The sequence below is a fragment of the Cervus canadensis genome, chromosome 7 (assembly GCF_019320065.1).
Source record: "Cervus canadensis isolate Bull #8, Minnesota chromosome 7, ASM1932006v1, whole genome shotgun sequence".
Classification (NCBI taxonomy): Eukaryota; Metazoa; Chordata; class Mammalia; order Artiodactyla; family Cervidae; genus Cervus; species Cervus canadensis.
The window spans coordinates 51,217,527-51,242,954 of record NC_057392.1 but is presented as its reverse complement, the minus strand read 5'-3'; the positions used below and the strand labels follow the sequence as shown (position 1 = coordinate 51,242,954).

The window sequence follows — 25,428 nt, the reverse complement described above, 5'->3', positions numbered from 1 at the left end:
ATGGCAGGCCAGAGTAAAATGGGACTTATTCAGAGACTTCCCTGGTGGTCCAGCAGTTAAGACTCCACTCGAACAATGCAGGGGGCCCTGGTTCGATCCCTGGTCAGGGAACTAGATCCCATATGCCACAACTAAGAGCCTGAATGCTGCATCTAAGACCCAGCACAGTCAAATTTTTTTTTTTTTTAATTTTTCCCAGGAAGTTTTTATTTTTTATTTATTTTTTATTTCTTTATTAGTTGGAGGCTAATTACTTGACAACATTTCAGTGGGTTTTGTCATACATTGATATGTATGACATATTTTTTAAAAAAATAATAATAATGGTGAAAAAATTCCAGAAAAGGGACGAATTTGAGGAGAACTTGACTCTATTCCTAACTGTGACACTCTCATTTTGGGTAAGTCACTTACCATCTCTGTTTTATATGTCCTCATCTGTAGAGAGTATCAACAGATGATAGATAATGGATGGAGAGATAAGTAGGTAGACAGATTCAAAGAAGAAGGAAGAAAAAATGGCTTTTCAGGAAGCATGTGCAAAGACATAATTATGAATGGGCCTGAATTTAATGAATTTCATTGTGGATGTAGCAGAGAGTTCCTACAATGTCCTGAGCGTTATATACTGGGATATGTAGAGTGTCAAGTACCTCATTACCATGGAGCGCCTTCTGTTACTATTTACTTTTATATTATGGCACACTAATAATATATTCTATATTTCTGTAGATTTTTCTAATCTAAATTATATATATAAGGTTTTGTATATATATAAAACACCACTTTAATGGCAGAAAGTGAAAAGGAACTAAAGAGACTCTTTGTGAAGATGAAAGAGGAGCATGAAAAAGCCAGTTTAAAATTCAATATTAAAGAAACTAAGATTATAGCATCTGGATCCATCACTTCATGGCAAATGGAAGGAAAAACAATGGAAATAGTGACAGATTTCCTCTTCTTGAGCTCTGAAATCACTGCAGATGGTGACTGCAGCCACAAAATTAGAAGACGATTGCTTCTTGGCAGGAAATCTATGACAAACCTAAACAGTGTATTAAAAAGCAAAGACATCACTTTGCTGACAAAGGTCCATATAGTCAAGGCTATGGTTTTTCCAGTAGTCATATACAGATGTGACAGCTGGACCATAATGTAGGCTGAGCACCAAAGAATTGATGCTTTTGAACTGTGGTACTAGAGAAGCTCTTGAAAGTTCCTCGGACAGCAAGGAGACAAAACCAGTCACTCTTAAAGGAAATCAACCCTGAATACTCATTGGAAGGACTGATGCTGAAATCTGAAGTTCCAATACTTTGGCCACCTGATGCAAACAGCCAACTCATTGGAAAAGACCTTGATGCTGGCAAAGATTGAAAGCAGAATGAGAAGAGGGTGGCAGAGGATAAGATGGCTGGATGGCATCACCGACTCAATGGACATGAGTTTGAGCAAACTCTGGGAGATACTGAAGGAAGCCTGGCATGCTGAAGTCCTTGGGTTTGCAAACAGTCAGACACAACTGAGCAACTGAAACGAATGACCATGAAGCAGCCCATCATCAAGTTTAAATTCCTCGCACTTCTAAGAGAACCTGTAGCTCAGCTCATAGCTCAGCCTGCTAAGGTTCCACATCCCCAGAATGTGGTACAGAATAAGGAAGCATTAACCTTCTAGACTCCTTCTGAAAGAAGGCCAGAATGGAGTTCAGGACAAAGGCCATCTAAGAATTAGAAGATTCATTAGTACTCTTGTTATATTATATTGTTTGAATTAAATAGAGAATAAATTGCATAAACTTAATTAGTAGCATTAACTAAACACAAACACAGTGTCCCTCTCTCCAGAACTAGTTCTTTGGTTCCAAGTCAACTTAAATACATATTGCTCTGTGGGCTTCTCATGATCTTGGATACTCTTTTTGATAGTTTGTGTGTTCACACACTTGTGTGTATTAGTGTCTAATTATATACCAAGCCTGTGCATGCACATGTGAGCATGCACACACACACAGACACACAATCTGCTGGCTGCAGTCTTCCTTGGGACTGTATCTCAAATATGATTTGTGGCAATTACTGTTTGAATCCAATTTCATTATTTGATTTTTTTTCCCTACATAAATTTCTTTGTCATAAGTTCTGACTGATTTATGACCCAGGAATGTCATGCTTATACATTGCGCCCTCCAAAACAACATTTCAATCTTATCAAAAATACTTTTCTCATTTTCTTAAATTTACTGTAGAAATAAAGTGCTATCATCCACTGAAATGCAGATGGAAAGTGAACGTGAAAGCTAAAAGAAGACTCGGATATAATCATTATTCAAGTGATTATGTAATTTTGATTTTTTCTACTTTTCCTTCTACATCCATGGCCATGCATGAACAGAAACAAAGAAACATGGAAAGAACACAAATTGAAAATGACCAACTTGGTAGGTGCAAAAATAAAACTATTTCTGATCTACTCAATAAAGAGGCTACTGAGGGAGATAATCTTACATAATAGAACACTGGAATTTAAGTCAAAAATGGGGGGGCAAAAAGAAACTAAAAGCTACTGAACATTTACCATGTTTCAGGCAAAGGACTAGTACCTTCCTATACTTGAATCTCCTCCATAAGGTTGACACTAAGCCGCCTGGTACTCCCTTATCTCTAAACACTGCATATGGTTGTAGTAGCTACTTACATGACATCATGGAATTCTGCAACAATAACATGAATAACAATGATATGAATATGAAAAAGGGCAAATGTTAGTAGGGATCTGCACTGTGTTTGAAAAAGAATGTAGGAAAACATCCAGAGTGTTCCTGTCTCAGACGTAGGTGCCTGTGCTGCAAATTCAAGGATGGAAATCAGATCCCATTATTATCAGTGAATCGGAACACATTCTGGTGTGCCTGCCTGTGGGAAAACCCTATAGAGAAGCTGGTGAATATTTTATGATGATATCTCAGAGGAAGAACACAAATGACACCTCATAGTTGGCCTTTATTTGATTTCACAGAAGAGATGTGACAAGTGTAAGACCAGTTAGGAGTTACTCAGAAGCTTCGAGTTTAAAGGCACTATATCTAACCATTTTGTTAGATGATTAGACATCCAAACATGTCTTTCTCTTAGGTTTGGAGAAGGAAATGACTTATTAATAAAACTAATTCAGAAAGCCTAGTGCTGCTTGAATAATCTTAGATAAATTTTTAAAAATAGATTTTATTTTATGTCTTACTTCATGCTTTCAAATAAATTAGGGTCCTTATTTTCAATAAGTAACAAAACAAAAATGTAATGACTTTAAAGTTTGATTGTAGCTACTCAATTATTTTAGGTAATTGAAAGCACATAAAATAGAAGCATTTATGAAAATAAGCATAGACGAAAACAATCTAAATCAGTGTCATGGAATTTCAACTATAGAAAAGGAACTGATATATTGGAGGGCATCGGGATTTATATTGCATTTCACTTCCAATATATGAAGTTATAGAAACTGACATATGTTAGATGTTTTGTTTGTTTGGTGTTTGTCTAGTGAAATATAATGTTATGCCAGATATTGTGCTAGATTTTGTGCAGCTACAATTAGAAATCACATACTTAAAGTCTATTAAGGGAAATATATGACTTACAAACTCCAGTGTTCTTGCCTGGAGAATCCCAGGGACGGCAGAGCCTGGTGGGCTGTCGTCTCTGGGGTCGCACAGAGTCGGACACGACTGAAGCGACGTAGCAGCAGCAGCGTGACTTACAAATACAGGATTTCAACACAGTGACAAATGGAATGACTTTGAAATAAACGGAGTATAGAAGTAAAAGCAAATTTTTTTTAGTTAATAGCATTTGTTTTTTAATCAAAACCAAAACCTTATTTACATTTTTCCTATATTTTACCTTTTTGAAAGCAACTTGCTGTATGTTGCCAGACTATGAAACACGACAAATAAGTAGTCTGGTTTGGAAAATGTTTTTAAAATTCATAGTTTAAAAAAAATTAAACATATGAAAAAGAAGAAAAACTTTTACCCATGTCTTAGGAAATATAAAGCAGTGTCAATTTTTTTTAAAATTTATCTCCTGATACTGATGTCTGTGGTACCCAATTATTTAAAAAGGAAATCAAAAAAAATAAGAATGAAAGAAAGCCAATCAAGAAAAAAATAAAAGAAGGTAATCTTATAATGAAACAGGATTGAATGGCTAACAAATGTGAAAAAACTTAATTTAATAATATCTAGTCCACAGTATTTCCCTGAAATCTAGGACCATCTGGACTGACCATTTTCTCAAAGGGAAAGTTAAGAACCACTAATATTAATTTTAATGGTATCCCTTCAGCCTGAGCACTTCCTCTCTTTTAATTCTAGATTTTAAAAGACATCTGAGCATTCCTAGTGCCAAGTATAACTGATTGCATCAAGTGAAAAGAAGCAATAAGCAAAAGTTTAGATCAATTCTATTTTATTTCAATTCTAAATAAAATCAACATTAAATCTTTACTTGATACAAAACGTTAATAAATATGTATTCCTTTCAAAGTGTATTAAATATAAGCTCCACCTTTCAAAATACATTATTTCTATGACAGGTTAAAACCCAGGGGTCAGATACAACTTACAATTAGCTACATAATGGCAGAAAATTCAACCCAAGGAATAAATGATGAAATAAATATTTCATGTCTTATTGAACTACCTATACTTAAATATCATATTCTAAGGTTTTTGTTTGAATTTCAAATATTTAATATAAATGAAGATGAGTGCTATGATAACATAGGTATATAAAGAAAGAGCTCTCATAGGCTGATTCACAATCATTGACTTGGTTCCCTTAGTTTATGAAAAACACCCATATATCTATGCATATTCCTTCCATAGAACACATTCAAACTGACTGCTGAGATTGCAGACTGAGTGGAATATATCAAAACGGAAGGACGGGAAAGAGTCTTTAGTGTCATGTACTTCTGAGTATCAGTAACTACTGGGACATGCAGCCAAGCAGTTTCCCATTTCTATTGCTTGTTTTTATCACCCACATTTACTCCTATTGAAATCTTTCTAGTTTTCCTTGGACTGGCTTAGATGTCACACTCAAAGTAGGGATGTGGATTAATGTATTAAGAGGAAGATAAAGAGACTGATGAATAAGGTCTCAAGAAATCATGGTAATGTTTAGATCATTTAAAGGTGCTTTTATAAACAATTGGGAAACTATGAAAAGGTTTTTATAGGGGTGTTCATTGGAAGGACTGATGCTGAAGCTGAAACTCCAATACTTTGGCCACCTCACGCAAAGAGTTGACTCATTGGAAAAGACCCTGATGCTGGGAGGGATTGGGGGCAGGAGGAGAAGGGGACGACAGAGGAGGAGATGGCTGGATGGCATCACCGACTCGATGGACGTGAGTTTGAGTAAACTCCGGGAGTTTGTGATGGACAGGGAGGCCTGGAGTGCTGCGATTCATGGGGTCGCAAAGAGTCGGACATGACTGAGCGACTGAACTGAACTGATTCTCTTAAAAGTGTATTAAGTACAAGATCCAACTTTCAAAATGCATTGGAAGTTCAGGTTATAACAAAAAGCCCCTAAATTCTGGCAGTGACAAGAGAGATGGATAAACGATAATATTAAACAAAGATTATCAGCTTACCTGATGCTATTAACTGTACCTGATTCATCTTACTATCCCTTATGTAATATTTCCTAGAAAGTCCTCAGTTAGTGCCTGATAATAAATTAAGTTTTTTTAAAAAGCTTTGTAGAGATCAAATCAATGAGGTTGGTAACTGGATATGACAGTAAAGAGAGATGAGTCAAAGATAAGAGTGGTTTCCAACTTGGCAGACAAGAAGGCTGACGTCAGGAAACTACCAATATTTGCTAAGCACATACTAGTTATCATAAACAGTGTCATTCACTGAGATGGGAAACTCATGATACAAAGCAGACTGACATTTGGAGGATCACAATAATCAAATTCAAAACGAAGAAGGTTACATTTGTGTTAGCAGTAGAACCACATGAAAGTCAATAGCATGTAGTTGGAAATTTGGATAAGGACCTCAGGTTTTAACCTATGAGTCAGAAATATAGAGGAGACAGGCGAAGTCAATAAAGATGAGCTCATCCAAGAAGAAAATACAGCAGAAAAAGGAGAAAACAAAACAAACAGACAACAACAGCAAAATAGAAATATCTCTATTAAGGACATCATTCAGCAAACAGTAATATTCACTAAGATAATCCTGGTTTTATGAACTCACTGTCCACAGGTTCAAAGTTCAGCAGAAGAATAAAAACTATAAAAATCAATTTTAAGGAACTGTGTATTATGACTAATGTATCTACAGTGGAAATGGGTGCATAGAAGGAGAAGATGGAGAAATTTACCTGGGAAATAGATGTGAATGATGAATGTGGCTTGCATGAGCATAAGGAGACACAACGGAGAAGGCAATGGCAACCCAATCCAGTACTCTTGCCTGGAAAATCTCATGGACAGAGGAGCCTGGTAGGCTGCAGTCCCTGGGGTCGCTGCGAGTCGGACAAAATTGAGCAGCTTCGCTTTCACTTTTCACTTTCATGCATTGGAGAAGGAAATGACAACCCACTCCAGTGTTCTTGCCTGGAGAATCCCAGGGATGGGGGAGCCTGGTGGGCTGCCATCTATGGGGTCGCAGAGTCAGACACGACTGAAGCAACTTAGCAGCAGCAGCAAGGAGACACAAAAGAAGCATTGTATTGGGACTAGTGAAATGTATATCCCTTCACTGCATTGGTGTATGGACTGAAACACCGAAATCGTGAAGAAGATATGCTCAGAACTCTTAAAACTAGACACAACAAGACCTTTGAGCATATAGCCTCCTTGCTGGGATAGCTACCCATGAGAGTGCCTGAATCAATTCAGATGAGGTCTAAACCAACTTGAGACTTAATTCAGAATGCAGACAAAATCCACTTATGAAAATCCAAAGAATTTTGTTAACATTAAAAAATAATAAAATCTTTACTATGAAATTACAAAGCCTTTTTCTCAAACCACCTGAAAAACAGCAGTTGCAAGAACAGTTAACCAAATACTACTGTGCAGAGAGATAAAGTCATCTCTTAGAGACCTCGCAGAAATTCTAATCTAGACTGAGTGTATTTTACTCTGGGTTTATCAGACCAAACCTGGAGAGTGATGTTTGACTCCAAGCAACACTCAATAGAAGCTTATCCAGAGGCAGGTAATCAGGGTCACCAACACATCTACTATATGTCAAGCAATTTTATATACTATAAATCTTAAAAGTGACCTTGTGTTATAGACTTCAAATTCAAGAACAGGCCAAGCTTACTTTTGGTCAAATAACGGGATTAATGGTTCAAAAGGTAAAACTGAATTTCCCCTATGTATATTGTAACCATACTGCATAGATAAAGAATTGGAAAAACTAAAGAAGAAAAAAGTCAAATGCCAACAATACCTATGAGAACAGATGAGATGGGTGACATACATAAATGAAACTCACAGAAATGATAAAATCTCATTTTAGGCAATATTTTAATTATACTCTTCTAAATCTTACATTTTTACCACTAATGAGCACAACTAAATTTCACCAACTGTCCATAATATAAATGATGACTGCTAAGAGTATGTCATATTTTATATTCCATAAACATTGATTTCTTCCTTAATTGATGAAGTCTTGGTAGAAACATATCAAAAAGGTATGTCTTAAAGTCTGAGAAATCTAAAAACTTGATAATTAAGGATGATTTCTCTCTCTACTACCATTCTCATTCCAATGGCACTTTTCCATTGTTTAATCTAAAACCGTCATGGAATATGATGTTTCACATTAACTTATTCAAAAATCAGTCTTCAACTTTTACTCCATATCACATAGTTCCTTTTCCTGTCCATTTTTTTATTGTTATCTTCTCTTTGAGGTTAGTAAATAACTAAATGTCACCTACATTAGGATAAAACCTAGTTCTACCATCTTATTAAAATCTCTTCAGTGCTTAAGTCCAAACTGATGCAATAGTCTATTTTGAATGCCCAATAAAATGCTAAAAACTAAAATAATACAAAGAAAAGTTAGAAATACAGTTAATATGTGTTTGATTAAACTAGTGGATATAAGTACAAATAAACACTACAGAGGAGAGCCATTAAACAAAGTATATGTATTTTTGCTATTCCCTTAGTAAACAAATCTTCTAGAGTTTCATGCCCAACATATCATTAAGCTATTTACTTATATCTGACATCCAAATTATCTTGCAATCCAACAACCCATCCCCTGTAAGACTTAATATCAGAAATACACATCAAGAATGATAAAGCTGAAAGGGATCTCAGAAACTATCTGATACAATCCCTTTATTCTGAAAATGAGGAAACTAAGCTGAAGAGAAGGGAAAAAAACTTCCCCAAGGTCAAAAAGTCCAATGCCATTTTTATGATACTGTTAACCTTAGACTGACTCAAAGGCCTCTTTTATTTATATCTTCTTAAGAAAAAGGCAGGGTTTCAAACCAAGCAAAAGAATAAATACAGAGGACTGCAGCATACACAGAAGACTTACTTAATGCTGCTATCAATAGCTCTAAGGGTAAGAGAAGAGGAAAGAAGAAAAGCCAATGAGGTAATAAAGAGTTGACAGAAAGAAGCTTTTTCATTAGACCAAATCAATACTGTATTCCTCCATTACTTACAGCTTCACCAGGAAAAGTGAAACCAGAGTGGCTATGTTCCCTCCAGCATATTTAACACTAAAATGACTTGTTGGTCTCAACTGTAAATGTAAGGACCAGGCATGACTGAATTTGAAATCAATGGCAAATTTCTCATTAACCCAATGTTAAGAAACCAAAGCCAGTCAAAATAGAAATGGGCCTTTTTCCAAATTGGCAATGCCACCCACTTCCCCTCCATTTCTGGAGCAAAGGGATAAATTAATACAAAGCTCCTCTCTCCTTTACCATTTCCATAGAAACTCCCCCTTTATAAGTAGCTACTCTGCTGAGAAAGAGGAAAGAGGAAAAGTATATACCGAGCGAAACAAGGGTGGCAACTGGGAGTTGGGTTGGGGAGGAAGGAAAAGCATAAGTGCTAAGTATTCATCTAATAGTTACACACCAATTGACCGTAGATTAATGATATTATTGTATCACAATATCAAACAAAATGAAATTAACATTAGCCAAAAATACTAATTCCTTTTCCTGCTCAGCATTTTCTCGTTTGTGCAGAAAGTCCCTTGAAATCTGACTAGTGCTGGTGTCATGAGCCCACCAGTCACCAACAGAATTCATTTCATTTGGATGAATTATTTCTGACCACTTACTATGGAAATAGCATTGACATAGTCTTGCTCTTTTTCTATAGGAACTCATGTTCCAATCACAGGGACAGGTACTTCCCACAGTAAAAGACAAGACAAACTGAACTGCAGATGACTATACAAGTGAAGTCTGGGGCAGGAAGTGAATCATTCTACCTGGAAGGCTCTGAGAAGATCTGGCAGAAAAGATAGGAGTTGGGCTGGGCCTGGAATAACAGGCAGAACTGCAGCAGCGCTGGGAAACGAGGGGCTGTGTCTAGGTAAGGGAAAGGTTAGTGTGGAAGTTAACAGCATCCCTCATGGGAAAAACAACTACAAACTATGGAACTGAAATGGACAGATGTTGTAAACGTTCCATGCATGCCAACAAGGCTGGAGTTGGCTAGAGAACTATGAGAAGACGGGTAGAGAAAGAACCTTGATTATGCATCATATTCATGTTGATAACATATATAATCAAACAGCATGCTCTGAGCCAGGTCTTGAGCACATGTGCATTTTTAAAAGATTTTACCTAATTTTTTAAATTACATAATTATTGTTATTCTTCTTGAAATTTAGACATTACAGGATAAACTGTCCAGAAGAATACAGCAAACCTACATCTTGGAACACAGTAATACAAATCTGGCCAGAGTTAACAAATCTTAATTATAGATTGCCCTACAGAAAAAGAACAGGTACTTCCTCATTATTGCCATATTCCATTCCCAAGCACAGCCATTCAATAGGTATCTGCTAACATAACTTGACTATAGACATTTAAAAACAACTACCAACATTTAAATTGCTCAAAACAAAGAACAGGTGGATAATCTTGCTACCAGCAGTGGGCAAAGTCCCATTGCTATAGCTATGGTGTTGCAGTAAGGCACAGGGTTATGTTTATAGACTTTAGCTTCTATGCTTGCTCTGCCTTCTGTAGTTACATGACCTAATTTACCTCTTCAGAGGCTCACATCCCTCCCCCATAAGGTGGGTGATTGTAATGAGTACTGACGTTTTCTAATGCAAACTCAATAACACTTTGAGTCATATACCCCAGTACGTGGATCTCCCAAGGCTGATGTCACAGTTACCCATCCTCAAGTGCAGACGTGTAATAGCATGAGACAAAAGCTTCAGACTGAATGTGATTACTTAGCATGATAAAAAGAACAGGCAGAACTGTGCTGTGCTTTAGGTAAAAGTAACAGGTGCCAAGGATCTCCCATCTTCAGGTTCCCAACCAAGATGGTGGTCCCATTAGCAGAACCATGCATGCGTGAAGTCACTTCAGTCATGTTTGACTCTTTGCAACCCACCAGGCTCCTCTAACCATGGGATTAGGCAAGAATACTGGACTAGGTTGCCATTCCCTCCTCCAGGGGATCTTCCCCACCCAGGGATCAAACCCAAGTCTTCAATGTCTCCTGCATTGGCAGGTGGGATCTTTACCACTAGCACCACCTGAGAAGCCCAGGAGAACCATGAGTGGAATCCAAACTGAAGAAGCCATGTGGTAAGCTGGAAATGTAGCCCAGTAAAAACCTCAAAAAAAGAATTACATGGAAGCACTCAGAAATGCATGAATTCAAAGTGCTTTTCCCCCTTAATGCCTTTTCTCACAACCTGTAGGTAGAGAGAGAGGAGTAAGCAGACCTCTCAGGATACCAGAGCTTCAAGATGCTACCAGCTACTTCCCCGAGCAAAAGTTACAGAGAAGATCCCTGGTGCCTACGAGGAGAAAAGAGGGTCAGTAAGGAGGCAAAGAGGAACCCTCTCCACCATTCTGAAAGGAAAGTAAATTTTCAATCTTTCATAGCAATATCCCACAAGAAGGCTACAGAGGAAACAAAGGCTTCTGCCAACATGACTTCCTTTCTAGAATTCTGAGCTTCTGAACCATCACCTCATTTGCCACTTATGCTTCACTTCATGGTTACATTATGGTTGCAAAAATCCACTGCAGTCCTCCCTGAATTAATAAAGCATGACAATAGCACAACTTTAACTCTCTCCATCATGAGAAACTTGGGTTTCCCTGGAGTTTGACACATCAGTCTTTTCATCATTTTGTAATTATTTTTTTCATCATTTTTTAAATTAATTACAAACACTGACCATTCTTTTATTTTCTGTCCTCTTTAGGTGATTTTGGGTGGCTCTCCTATCTTAAAGTCTTCTCCCCAACATAAGATTACATATGGTATGGGTAACATATGGACAGCTCAGCTAGAGCTATTTGTCTAAAAACAGAATCTGGCACTTCCCCAGTGGTCCAGTAATTAAGAATCCACCACACAATGCTGGGGACACAGGTTCGATTCCTGATCTGGGAAGATCCCACTCGCCCCAGGGCAACTAAGCCCAGGCATCACAACTACTGAGCACGCACCCCTAGAGCCTGTGCTCCAGAAGAGAAGCCCCACACACCCCAACTAGAGACCAGCCCGCACTCATTGCCACTAGAGAAAGCCCACATGCAGCAACAAAGATCCAATGCAGCCAAAAATAAATAAAATAAAAACTTAAAAATAAATAATTTTTTGAAAAATCTGACATTTCTTCTACCCAGACAATTTGACTATGGATCCCTACTTCAGGTACTTATTTAAATTTTGGCCCCATTCTTAATTATTGAGGAGTATTATCTGATTCTGGGGCACTGTAAAGGTGATCTGGGTCATCTTTTGAATTCCCAAAACTAAAATAAAACATTCAAGTCACCAGTAACAATAAAAAAAATACATCTTCTAGAAATTTTTGTTTTTTTCTTTCGATAATAATTTATAGAAGCTCACAGATTTTCTTTCCTGAATCTCATTCACACTTTGTTTTAATCCCCCTTTTTACCTTAGGTTTTAAAAATGTCTGAAACACTGCAGTATACTGGATTTAATTCCCAATTTTGTAAGGCCTAAATTGGAGTCAAAAGAAATTAAGACTGATATTTTAGGTAAAGAGATGTTTAATAGCACATTTTAGGTAATTAAACCATGGGATATAGTTAGGAACATTCTAAACAGCACACTAGGAAAACGGTTTTTTATATTTGCTATGTATGTAGGAAGCAGGGAACAGATGAGTATTTCATGTCCCAGTCATGAGTGTTCCTCCTGGGAGGAGAGGAGCTATTCAATAACTTGTCAAACTAAAAAGCCCTTAAATATCCTTTAATATGGTACCATCATTTTTCAAAGAAAGACACTGAGGCTCATTTCCAGTGCTAGCAGAGTAGAAAGGAAAGTGAACTAGGAAAAACAAACCTGACTTCAAATGCAGACTCTACTTCTTGCTAGTCTTACAGATTTGAGAAGCCCCAGGCTTACTGTATCTCAGCATCCTTGTGTGAGAACTGGAGATACTAACTTCAGTATCCCTCTTGCTCTGAGGCTGGCCATAAACGTAAGGTTCCATGAGTCCTCATTTATTTAACAGAGATCAAAGAATTGCAGTAACGCAGGCAAGATGCTAGTGCTGAGAATTTAGTGATGAACAGGGCCCAGGTCCTGTCCTCGGGAACACACGTGCTGGTGAGGAAGATGAGGCACACAGACACACAATGTGGCTCAGGTTTTGGAAGCCATTAAACACAACAACAAGCAAAAGGCAAGGATCATCATTGGAATTAAAATCTGTGTGCAGTGTCTAGACAGCATAAATGTATTCTAAAGGTTCTTTATTGTTGTGTAGTCGCTATGTCATGTCTTTCCCCTGTGACCCCATGGACTATAGCCTGCCAGGCTCCTCTGTCTATGGGTTTCCCAAGTGAGAATACTAGAGTGAGTTTTCCTTCTCCAGGAAATCTTCCTGATCCAGGGATCGAACTAGCCTCTCCTGTGTCTCCTGCATTGGCAGGCAAATTCTTTACCAGTGAGTCACTAGGGAAACACTAATGAATAAAATAATTATTTTTTGTTTCAGGATCATAAGGTATGAAGTGATGGGACTTGAACAGGTTCACCAACCTGTTCACCAACCAAGCTGCACATTAGAATCTTCTAGGAGGTTAGAAACAAAGAAACAAGAAAAACTGATGACTAATGTCTGGGCCCCAGAGTAGATACAAGAAATCAGATTTTCTGGTTGTGTGGCATTAGCACATTATAAAAGCTCACAGGTGACTTGACTCTGCAAAAGCTCACAGGTGACTTGATTCTGCAGCTGAGCTGAGAATCACTGGCCTGTATAATCTCTAAGCTCTAGCGTTTTGTGATCTGACCACAGATTCTATTCGTCCCATGTCATTCTCTTCCAGGAAACTAGATTTGGTCTTAGACCTTAGAGTTTCTCTAATGACCTCTGAAAAGTCATTAAGAAAAGACTGTACACAAACTCCAGTGGAGAGGCATTAACAGAAGTATGATTAGAAGCAGGGAGACTGGGGGTATATAAGCACCACTATAAGTACTAAGCAAATGACTAACAAGAGTTGGACAAATAAGGAAAACTTTACAAAGTTTATCTTGTCACAGTCACTTGATTATGCAAAGACCACTGAATCTAACCCAGGCTCATGTATAAAGTCCACCTAGATTCCACATGTATAAAAGTCATATTCAGAATACATTCAGGACTGAACTATGTCAAGTGTCTTTAACACACAATACTTTGTTTCGATTTTAAAGGACTAAGAAAGAACTATTTAGATTTCTGACTTTTCTTAATATTCTTCTCTGGTTCACTCCCTTGGTCAGGAAGATCCCCTGGAGTAGGAAATGGCAACCCACTCCAGTATTTCTTGCCTGGAAAATTCCATGGGCAGAGGAGCCTGGGGGGCTACAGTTCATTGGCTCACAAAGAGTCGGACACAACTGAGCACACACACACACAGTGCTTTTCTCTGCCTAAAACATATTTGCTTATAGGATTACCCTTACAAGGTAGTAGCTATAGATCAACGGAGGAAAATAAGTTCCCTAAAGAGTTCAAGAATAAAGTAGATAGCCTCACACAGAAGGGGTATTCAGGATCTTCACTATATTGTAAAACTACTAAACAATAAATAATACTATCACCCAATTTTCCACCTTAGCATTCTGCAGTGCTTTGTAATTGGGGAAGGATATGCATCTGACATGTACCAACCCTGCTTCTCCCCTAGTTTTCCTGCATCTTAGCACCACTCACTACTGAATTGTTTAGCCAGAAATCAATCATCCAGACACCTTACATGCTTTTGATTCATATCTATCTACTACCAGGCTCAGCTGATTCTACCTCCATCTACTCTTCATACCCATGACCACTGCCATGATGTTCTGTGTCAACATTATCTATACCTTAAGACTGGTGGTTCTCCAACTTTCTGGTTTCAGGATGCTTTTACACTCCTAAAAATTATTGAGTATCTCAAAGAGCTTTTGTTTCTGTGGCCTATATCTTTCAATATTTACTGTGTTTAGAAATTATGACAAAATGTTTCAAACATTCATTAAAAACAAGCCCATCATATATTAAACAAACAGGTGTTTTAATGAAACATAACGGTTTTCCAAAACAAAAATGAGTGAAAAATAATTTATATGTTTTCAAATTTCTGTTATGTCTGCCTTAACAGAAATCAGCTGGATTCTCAAACCTGCTTCCTCATTTAATCTCTTGTAGATGTTGTGGCTTAAGCATATAAAGATAACCTGGCCTTACATAGACATGTAGTTTTAAAGAAAAGAAATTTTAATAGCCTTTTTGGATGATAGTGGATATATCATATAACCTCTGGAAAATCACACTGGACACTTAAGACAATGAGTGAAAAAAGATGAGTAATTAGTATTAGGAAATATCATTATGAACCTAGTTTTAACCTTGTGGACCCACTAAAAAGTCCCCAAGGAGCTTCCAGGGCCTGTGTACCACACTTTGAGAACTGCTGTTCCAAACTGCTTCCCTTGCCGCCTTATGATTCCTTAACTTCCCCTCTGGCTCCCCTATAATCCACTCTCCTCTCCAAACCCACAGTGTCCATTTAAATATACAGACCAGATTATATCACCCCCTACTTCTGACTCTCTTTGGATTCTAGATTAAAATCTCTCTGCAAGCTTCCAAGGCCCGGCACAACGCTGCCCTGCCAAGCTTTCCAACGTCACCTGGACCACTTGCTCCCATCAATCCAGCTATACTTCTAAAGCACCGAATACCTCCTCACCTCAATCTCTTGCAAGCTGTTCTCTTCTGCCTTGAACATCTTCCACCCTTCTCTGCCTGCCTCATCCTTCAGAACTCAGCTTAAATGATTCTTCCTCAGAGAAATCTTTCCTAGCCAAATGCTAGAGATAGTACTTTCATTTTACAAATCAGCACACTGAGGCTCAAAGATGTTAAGAAATTTGCCTAATGTTCTCACAAATAGTATCTCCAGAATTTGGATTCCGATCCCACACCAACATCCATGTACTTAATCACTCTGCTACACAGTCAACACTCACTGTAAAAAAAATTAAAATTAAAAAAAAGATTTTAAACACTAAATCCTACAGGGCTCTCTTGCCTTTGTTATTAACCTCTTTGCATTTGAAAACATCTGAAGCAATGGTTTATGTTTACAGTGAAGAGAGTCTTCCCCTCCGGACCTGAGTCTCCCAGTGAGTCCTTAGGGGCCCCAGGTGGCAGCCTTTGACATCTCCTAGGCTCCCACAAGCAGAGAGGAACATCCCAGCTAGGAGCCTGGGAACTGCACATGACAAGATAGCCACAGGACCGCTTCTTCAGTACCTGGAGGCCTTCCCCAGCCTCCCCGCTTTACTCCTCCTCCTCACAAGAGATGCTCCCGGGGGCTCTAGATATACCCAGAGCAAAGCAACATGATGCTCCATAATTCCTTCAACTCTTTATCTGATTCCCCCAACTGGAGTGTCCCAGCTTTGAATCTCACTGAATTATTCAGATTCTGTCTCCTTAGCTCAAGGTGGTGGGAGATAAAGACGATCTGCAGGGTGGGGGCTGGAGGTCCTGGAGCAGTTTAGCCACTCTCTGACTCCATGAACCTGAACAAGTCTGTCTACTACTTTGAAGCTTAGTTTTATTTCAAAGACGGTATCATGCCAGTAGACTGCTATGAAGAATTAAAGGAGCAGAAGTTGTAAAGAAATTCTGTAAATCTTGAAGTTATATCATCAAGGAAGGTATTATTATATATGGTTAACTTATAGATATTTTGCATTCTAAGACTCCTCCCTCTCACGGATGCTTAGAAAGTGACCTTGGAATCAGAGCCCGTTAGATGTGCTTCATTTCTCTTTGGATAACAAGTAAAGTCATGTAGCCTGATAGTAGGCCATCAGATAGAATTCAAAATGTCGTACATTAACTTGGTCTCTTATGTCTAAATAGGCTATTTATGAGAGTTCTCACAAAATATATAATAATTCAGATGAAAGTCATAGTGAATACAACACTATGACAAAGTACTCAAAAAAAGAGATGAGAAAAAAGTAATCACTATTAACAAATTTCCCAAACTAAATCAATACAGTACTATCTATACAAAAATATGCTCTCAACAAGAATAAAAGCTATGTAGTTTTTTATTAGTAAGTCCAGTACTTTCCTTAAACTACACTTGGAAGAGACAAAGCTTTAGTTTCTAAAGATCTTCCAAAATATTCCTATTGCTTCCTCAAATACAGACTGCCTCATTTCCTACAAATTGTTTTTCTAACTCTGTTTAATATCAACTTCATTAAAACTATAAAGACTTAATCCTGAGTTATGGCTTGATGAGATCTCTGTGGGATGAAAGAAATCAAGAGATCACAGTACCTACTATTTTAAAATGTTCTTACAATGGAAACATAATTATGAGAATGCACTGCTGTAGAGAAAAGAAGATTACAACACACACATACACAAAATATCATTTTAAACCCTAGGGTGGGTTTCTAAAAAGGAAAGCTTGTTTTTTTCAAACAAGCATCAAGCCAAATATCATTTAATTAGGCTGATTTTGTAGTTCAGACATGAGTCATACTTTTAAAAGAGAAAATACAATAAAACTACTTGCTATAAATGTAAAGTATCACTTGTCATGTGAATGTATTCTTGATCTATATATTGACCAGAATGATTACAATTTATAAAAATGTAATTTATATTCTTTAAGTCACATGATCAAGCATTTCCCCCATTTTTGTCAGTTTTCTTCTTGAAGTTTTTATTTTATGATGTTTCCTTTGTCACTGTCAAAGGATATGTTTGATAGTAAAATACTGAATGAGTATGCTATTAAATAGCATACATCCACCAAAACAAGTTGGAAAAATACTAAAATATTTTGATTAACCATAATTTTTATAACAGAAACAAGGACTCAGAAACAAGTAGAAACAAGAACTGAGAAAAATAAGACAAATGAAAATCAACAAAATTTAGTAAAATTATAATCACTTCTTTGATTTATTTTATCCAGTCATTATAAACATACTACATCATTCTTTAAAACAAAAGTAATATAAAATCCAAAACTTAAGCTATGAAAGCTATCTAATGGTTTTCGGGTGAGGAATTTTATTGATTACTGATTTTTTTTAATGCCCCAGTTTAAGGGAAAGAAGTAAATTACAGAAAAATAATAAAAACACTGATTAAAATACATAGATTTAAGCTTATCTAATTACTCTGTGCTTTACAGAGAGACTTTCATTTGAAAACTCAAAAAGTGATACTAATGACCTCCAAGGTTCCTGGCCACTCCAACATTTACAGATTCTATAAACACTTCTCCCTTCCTGATGGGGAATGCTATCTATTACATGCAGCAACTCTTGAGTGAAAAACAGAAATAATTCTACAGTTAATCATTTGTTCAGGTGTTTCTATTCAAGAGTAAAACAAATGCCGGAATTGAGTAAGCCATGTAATTCACATGGCAAATTAAGTGGTATCAACATTCAAGCAAATATCCGAGCAGCTCATACAGGCATTTCACATATAAATAATAACTCAAGTAATAAGGACTGTAAGAATGTTCTTTTCTTATGTTCTAAAGGCTTTTCTATGGTTCAGTGACCTAAGCCAATGTGCCAGTTCTAGGTCTCCAACATTTCACTTCCAAAGACCTACAGTCCACACAGTACTATGGGACTAAGTATTCCTGCGCTATCTGTATGTCTTCACTGTGGGATTTACTTCTATATGCACAGTGCTGTAGGATGGTCATTTTAGAACCCCAATTGTTTGACTTAGCTTATGTCTCCTTCTGCCAGCTATTTCCTCTATAAGACCACATAATTGTTCTAATTACAAAATAATAATAACAATCCTTAATGGGAAAAATAATAATCTATAAAATTATTCACATTCTTTGATAGAGGACACGCAGTACATCACACTACTTTTTTTTGTGTTGTGTTGTGAAATACACAGGCAAGAAAAATCAACTGGATCAAGTTCTAGCCCCAATCTTACCACAATCTAAACTGTGCAATCTTGTATAAAACACCAACTTGTTCTGACTCAAAGGTTTCTTATCTAAGGCTGCATTTTGCTACACAGTCCCAGGGTAAGCCACCACTGTGCTCCAGGGATGGCATTCACAATGCATCCGAGGCACCCTATGGTCCTGGAACTCTGTGATGGGAGAGCTGGCCCTGCCAGTTCTCATGTTTTCATAATGCAATATCATGATTTTAAAATCTGCGACCTTCACCGTGTAATTTCAGTATCCCCTCTGCATTTATGCGGTTTCACCATCGTATGTACTGGAACCTGGTGAGCTAATGCAAGGATTAAGAGACTCTCAGTATGTCAGCCCTGAAATCAGAAATACAACTGTGGCCTTTCCCATCCAATACCTGACTTAGTTCACTGTCTCAGGCTCTCTCCCCTGGCAAGTCTGGCCCATGAAACTTGTGTCTCAGTGACACAAATTCAGAGTGGAAATTATCATGACGAGTTATTCCATTTCACCACTTTACCATTTGTGACTCAGTTTGTATTTCACAGGAAATGGCTGGCAGGCCATTTAGTGAGTTTAAAGGATAAATCAAATATTAAGTGAACATAACATCAAAGAGCTTATAAAATAGATTTGCTCAAATAGTTTTTTCCTTTTGGTGTTTAGCAACTTCCTCCCAATCCAGCTAAAGAATTCTCTCTGGAGAATTGACATGTGAAAGGTGCCATCTCTCTATAAATAGGCTCATCTCAAGCTATGTGAATCATGGTCACTGACAGCAAATCAAGAGATTAGTTATTTGGCTTTGTTAGTAATGGTAACAGATACTATCATCTTCCCCAAAAGTTTTGTTGCACCCTATGCTCCCAATTCTTCTAAGCTAAGCTTCATAACAAACTCAAGTCCACAGTGGACAGATACAGGCATGTTGCCCTTGCACTCAGCATCTCTTAACAGGTCCTGTCATCTCTTTGTCAGATTATTACTGTGACACTTAAGCTAAAGGAATCCACCAGTCATGATCCTCTTTGCCAAAATGTACACTAAGTAGATGAAAAAGAGGAAAAGATTAAATGAGCAATGAAAAAACAATAAACTCAGCAATTTCCTCAAAGTCTATATTTTCTAATGAGATGCCAAGAAAAGGCCACAGGAAGCAGTTTCCTTAACTAAGCCATGCGAATCACTGGTCTCCAAGTCAACTTCAACAAAGATCAGGTAAGTTTATATTATCCATTCACAAAAACAATCCACCTAACATTTAGATTACCCTTGTTCGTTAATAAGCAGGCTGACTAGAATCTATTCACAAAAACTGGAGTGCAAGAACATAGTTCAGAGACTGAAATATCAAAGTCACATGGAATTCAGAGCCTTGAAGCTCTTTGTAGACCACATAAGCCCTGAGAGAAGATGGCCCCCAAATGATGCTTGCACGACAATATGAAGAATTTCATTTTCCCCTAATATGAGTTATTTACTGTGCAGAGTTAAGTCTAGTATTTTGTACATATCTTCCCTTTATACAATAAACAGGCCATACTAACTGAATATAAAATAAGAGACTTTAGTAGCTTCTGCCTTAAGATCGTAACTTAAGATCCTGAAATTTACTATTTCATCAACATCACGGGATAAGAAAAAGAGCCCACTATGGAATGAATAATGTCATGAAAACTCAACGGAAAAATGAGATGGAACAGCTTCTTTACAAGGCTTAATCCAAATTTCTAAACTAATTCTGAGCGCCACTTGTCCAGACTTTTCAAGTGTTTTCTTTACCCAATGACCCCAGCCCATATGCTTCATTCCTGAAACCCAAGAGAACATCACAATCAGAGTTGCCGAGATGCGAACCTAAACTAGTCAACTGTTCACTGAGCAAGCTTTCCTTCTAGACTGTGTTTGCTTTCTTGTCCACAGCAAGGGTTAATCATCTGCAGATTGCAAATGACCCTGTGGGCCACACCCAGGGAAGCACAGACCTTGGAAATTCTGCTTTCTTTCTCTCAAGATAGCCTGGCTTAAATTGGGGATAATCACTGAAATTTTGAGGTATCCAATTTCCCTTTGTAAACAGAGATACAGCAAAGACTAACCATTTGAGTTTAAAGCCAAAGAAAAGAATTATCTTCAGAAAGGCTAGGCTAAGATCTCTGATAAGTCTAAAGTTTCCTTTACACTCACTGAGACCAAACTGCAGATACTGTTGTTCCGTAAATGTCCCAAAAGTGTGAGTGTGCAAAGATGGGAGTAACAAGACAGAAAAGTTAATGAGCAGAGCCATTGGGAACAAGGAGAGAAGCAGTTGGAAGAGAATAAGAAAAGGAGGTCTGGGTGAAAAGAAGTGAAAGGGCATGGGTGAAAACGGGCAAGTGAGAAATCGATCAGAAACATGAGGAAGATGCCACATCATGTGTTGCCAAAGAAAGAGTTAGAAAAAGACAATAAATTTAAGTTCATTTTGTGCCTACTGTCTATTATGTTAAGATCGCACTGTGTTATGAGAGATATAGGAAGGAATGTTTATTTACATTTAGGTTCTCAGGAGGTAGATTAAACACTGGGTGGGTGGATGGATGGATGGATGGATGGATAGATAGATGGATGGACAGATGATGGGATGTATGAGAAACAGAAATGGAGAATGAGGTGGCCACTGCCCTCAAGGACTCTATAGGCTCTATGGGACAACGAGCATGTAAATATGTAACTCTCATCCTTATCAAACCGTGGTTTCATCGAGGTATAAAGTGTTTTCCTGAATATGGGGCAAGAAGCTATTAGCTAACAGAGGGTGACTGACATCTAACTGAAAATTGTGGGAGAACGAGGGCCAGAATGGAAGAGGAGGATCCTGGTTCTCTTCCATGAATGCCCCTAGATGCTCTGCAGAAGGGGAGGGGGGTGTTAGCCCCTAGGGAGCCCACCGTTAGGGCTTCTACTGACCTGGTCTCCTCCTCACTGGCCTCTTGCGGCCGCTGCAGAAGCGCACTTTGCTGAATACCCCGAGGACGTGCCTCTCGCACAGGGAGCGCCCGTCTTTGCTGGGGCTGGAACGGCGCTTGGAGGCCGACACCCGGTCGCTGTTGGACTCCCTCGCCTGTCGCTTCTGCCGGATCAAGGAGCTGGCTATCGCTGCAGCCATAGCTGCTCAGCGCGGGCCCCAGGCCCCGGGCTCCACTGCGCCCTCGGGATCACGCTCCGCCGGGGCGAGGGCAGGACCTCGGCGGCCTGGAGGGACAGGGCAGGCGCGGGGAGGCAGTGCTAATATTTGAGAAGGCTGCAGTACTGAAAACCCGGCGCCCACAAGGTTAGTCAAGAGTCTGGGCAGTGGCGACAAAATGTGTGAAAATCCAGATGTAAACTTCCCCAACCTCTGGCGGCGGGGGCGGGGCGGTCCCAGGCCTTCCTGTTAACTAGACTCTTGCATCCCAAACTTGCACCCCCAGGCGATCCGCGTCCAAGGGGGCAGTGGGGACTTTGGTCACACTGCGTTCGGAGTACCAAGTGGAAAGGGAAGAAGGATGTCCAAAACAACAAGCCGTGCCCCTGTCGGAGAGGCGCAAGCGTTGCAAGGTGTCCAAAGTATATCTACACACACATACATAGAAAACCCGTTTACAAAGCAAGAGTCTGGACCGCGGCGGGTAGCGTGCCCCCGGTAGAAAATGCTAAAAAGTGAATAAAACGTTCCTTTAGAAAACAAGCCACCAACCGCAAGAGAGGAGAGGAAGGCAGCAATTTAACTCCCTGCGGCCCGCAGTTCTGGAGATTAGGAGGTCCGTCCCGGCTGGGTGAGGTCTACCGAATGCATCGCCCCGGCTGCGGTTCTCCGGGGGCCCGCCGCCCGAGTTCTGGAATTCCGAGAGGCGCGAAGTGGGAGCGGTTAGCTGGAGTCGGGGTAGGGGCGCCTGGCGGGGCAGATGTTTCCAGCTGCGGCGAGCGCGACTCCCCGCCAGCAGCGCTGCAAAGAGAGCGGGAGGCGAGGGAGGAGGAGGGCAAGAGGGAAGGGGAGGGAAGGAAAGGAGGAGGGAGGGAGGGAGATCCTCCAGGGCCAGGCACCCTCCGGGAGAAACCCGCGAGAGGCGAGCGCCGCGGAGACGCGGGGTCCCAAAGAGCGGGCGCTCTTTCTCTTTCCGCTTTCTCTCTGGCACAAGATGGGCACAGTTGGTGATTATTTAGGGAATCCTAAATCTGGAATGACTCAGTAGTTTAAATAAGCCCCCTCAAAAGGCAGCGATGCCGAAGGTGTCTTCTCCAGCTCGGCGCCCACACGCCTTTAACTGGAGCTCCCCGCCATGGTCCGCCCGGGGCCGCCGCACCGAGCCGCTCTCCGCACAGGCTCAGAGACAGCCAGGGAAGGAGGGGGCTCGGGATCAGGTCATCGCCGCGCTGCCCCGGCCCCCCAGGCTCGCGCGGCTCGGCAGTCGACAGCTCACAGGCAGCAGATCAGATGGGGATTACCCGCCCGACGCGAGGCCGATCACTCCGTCCCGCGCGGCCCATCCCGGCCGAGGAAGGAAGTGACCAGCGCTCTGCGAATACCCGCGCGGCGGCTCGGGTGGGGCGGGGGCTGGCTGCGGGCGACTTCGGCTCCAGGCGGCTGCGGCTCCGCTCCGGAGCTGCCCACCATGGTCTGGCGCCCGGGGCGAAAGCGGGGTCCCTGGGCCGCCGGGCTTGGGCGCGTCAGGAGGCGGCCGAGCGCACCACCCGGGCCCTGGGGGCCGGACGCAGACTCCGGGGCCGGGGCCAGGAAGCAGGTGCGGTTTGCCGTCTACTCGCCCAACTCGCTGCGCGGGTGGCCGCTCAGAGCCGCGGGCTAGCGGGGTGCCCCCCGCCGCCGCCTCCCTGGGCCCCAGAGGGGGCGCTCCGCGCGGAGTCCCATTCGGGGGCTGAGGCTCCCGGCACGCCGAGCCGCACCGGCTCCTGGGCGCCGCCGCCGCCTAGCCGGTTCGCTCGGCTGGAGCGCTAGCTCCGCAGGAAACTCCAGGCAGGGACTACCGCCACCGAGACGGAGGGTGGGACGAAGGGCGGGAGGCCGCCAAAGCACCTTTGGCAATGCTCGCCCACCCGCCGCGAGCTCGGGAGCGCCCAGGTGGGGCCAAGCTCCCGGAGCGCAGGGAAGCGCAGCGCGCTCGGAGCCTCCTCCCCTCCCTCGCGCCCTCGGCTCCCAGACTCTTCCCCCTCCCTCCCGTCACCCCTCTCCCCCTTCTCCGTCTTCTGTCTCTCCCCTTTTCTCCTCTCTACGCAATCCTACGTGATTGAGGTTTGGATGAGAAATTCTCAGAGGCAGAGCGAAACAACTGCAACTCGGATCGGCTCAGTCACATCCCTCCCCCGAGAGAAAACACCACCGACCGGTTAAAGGACCCCGGTGCACAAAGAGAGGTTAGGGGTGGGGGAATTGAGAGAAATTGGTCTGCAGTCTCTCCAATAAGCTGGAGCACAAAGAATTCTGCTTTGAATGGAAGGTAGGAGACACTAGAGAAAGTAACGATGGCCCCTTGGGCCCACCTTCAGCTCATTTTGGAAAAGGAAAAAGTGTTTCCACATTCCAGGAACCCAGATTTCTGGGTTCCATCCTCCGGAAAGCTGCAAAACAGATTCAGTCCCTAAAATGAGGGACCAGGTGAGCACTCTGCACAGAGGGGAGGATGCAGGTGGAGAGGGTGACTGTGGGCAAGGGCAGTCAATAGCCAGCTCTGGAGGGCAGTCAGGTCTCCAGGAGTGCTTGTGGTGACCGGTGGACACTACACAAAACTCAGCAGAGGAGAAAATGTCACCTAAGCTAAAATGCAGCATGAAAAATTTTGGAAACATAAAGGAGTAGCCATGCTAAGGTCTGGAAGTGGCTGTTGTGATACTAAGTATCATTCTTCAACCAGTCTTCAAATATCCTTAGGCCCTCCCCTTAACAGACGGTTCCATAAGCCACCAGGGTAGTGCCAAAAGATTTAACGAGTGATTTCCAAGCAGAAACAGATGTATGCTGGAAATACCCTAATAGTGGGCAAGGAACATGAATGTCAAGGAAACTACTGAGAATGGATGTGGGTCCTGGAGAGGGGCCCAGGAATCCTCCAGATTCCTAGCAGAATGAGAACTGAGGCCTATGAAGTTGTTTAGCACAAGCACTGTTAAACAGCCCCACTTCGTCTGGGGGCCCGGACCTTTCATGCTGCCGCTGGGTACAGTACAGGCAGACGGGTTTAAGGGGCAGACATCTGGAGGAGGATTAAATAGGCAAGGCGCCATGAGGGGGGAATCCCAACTGTCAATGGGAAGCACACATCCCCTGCAGCAGTTCAGGTTGCCTGCATAAGGGGAGTGAACTTGGGATTCTGACAATATATAACAGACAGGGGAGAGAGATACACACACACACGGACACACACACACACACGCGCGTGCACACACACAGCCCTCTTCTCCAAAAGTGAAGCCAGCCAAATACATTTTCAAAAGTACATCTGAACGTGGTAAGGGAAATTACTGAAAATCAGTTGGTAACACTGTCAATTAGGGAAGTGTTCACATTTTACAGATAAAATTATCTATTTTCCTTCCTTGGCTGCCACAAGCCTTGTCTCATTCTTGAGGAAGGCAGGCACAAATAGTACTGGCTGGCTCTGGGGGCTCCTTGCCTCTTGCAGTTCAATACTCAAAAAGAAAAAGGTCAGCTAAGGTGAGG

At 41.0% G+C, this 25,428-nt stretch overlaps 1 protein-coding gene across 7 annotated transcripts in view; it reads right to left on the bottom strand.

The window, feature by feature from the left end:
- The window catches only part of FGF12 (fibroblast growth factor 12), a 585,143-nt gene that overhangs the window by 251,408 nt on the left and 308,307 nt on the right, over positions 1-25,428 (bottom strand). Inside the window, exon 1 of one of the 7 annotated variants that reach the window (XM_043473414.1) lies at positions 22,453-22,912. The exons of 4 other annotated variants lie outside the window; for them this stretch is intronic. Coding sequence is in view for 2 of the 3 variants with exons in the window: in XM_043473408.1 (XP_043329343.1) it covers positions 21,684-21,882 (199 nt within the window). In the remaining variant the exon portion in view is untranslated. Of the gene's footprint in view, positions 1-21,683; positions 22,913-25,428 lie in introns of those variants that run through there. 2 more of the 7 variants (XM_043473408.1, XM_043473409.1) reach the window with 2 other exon arrangements.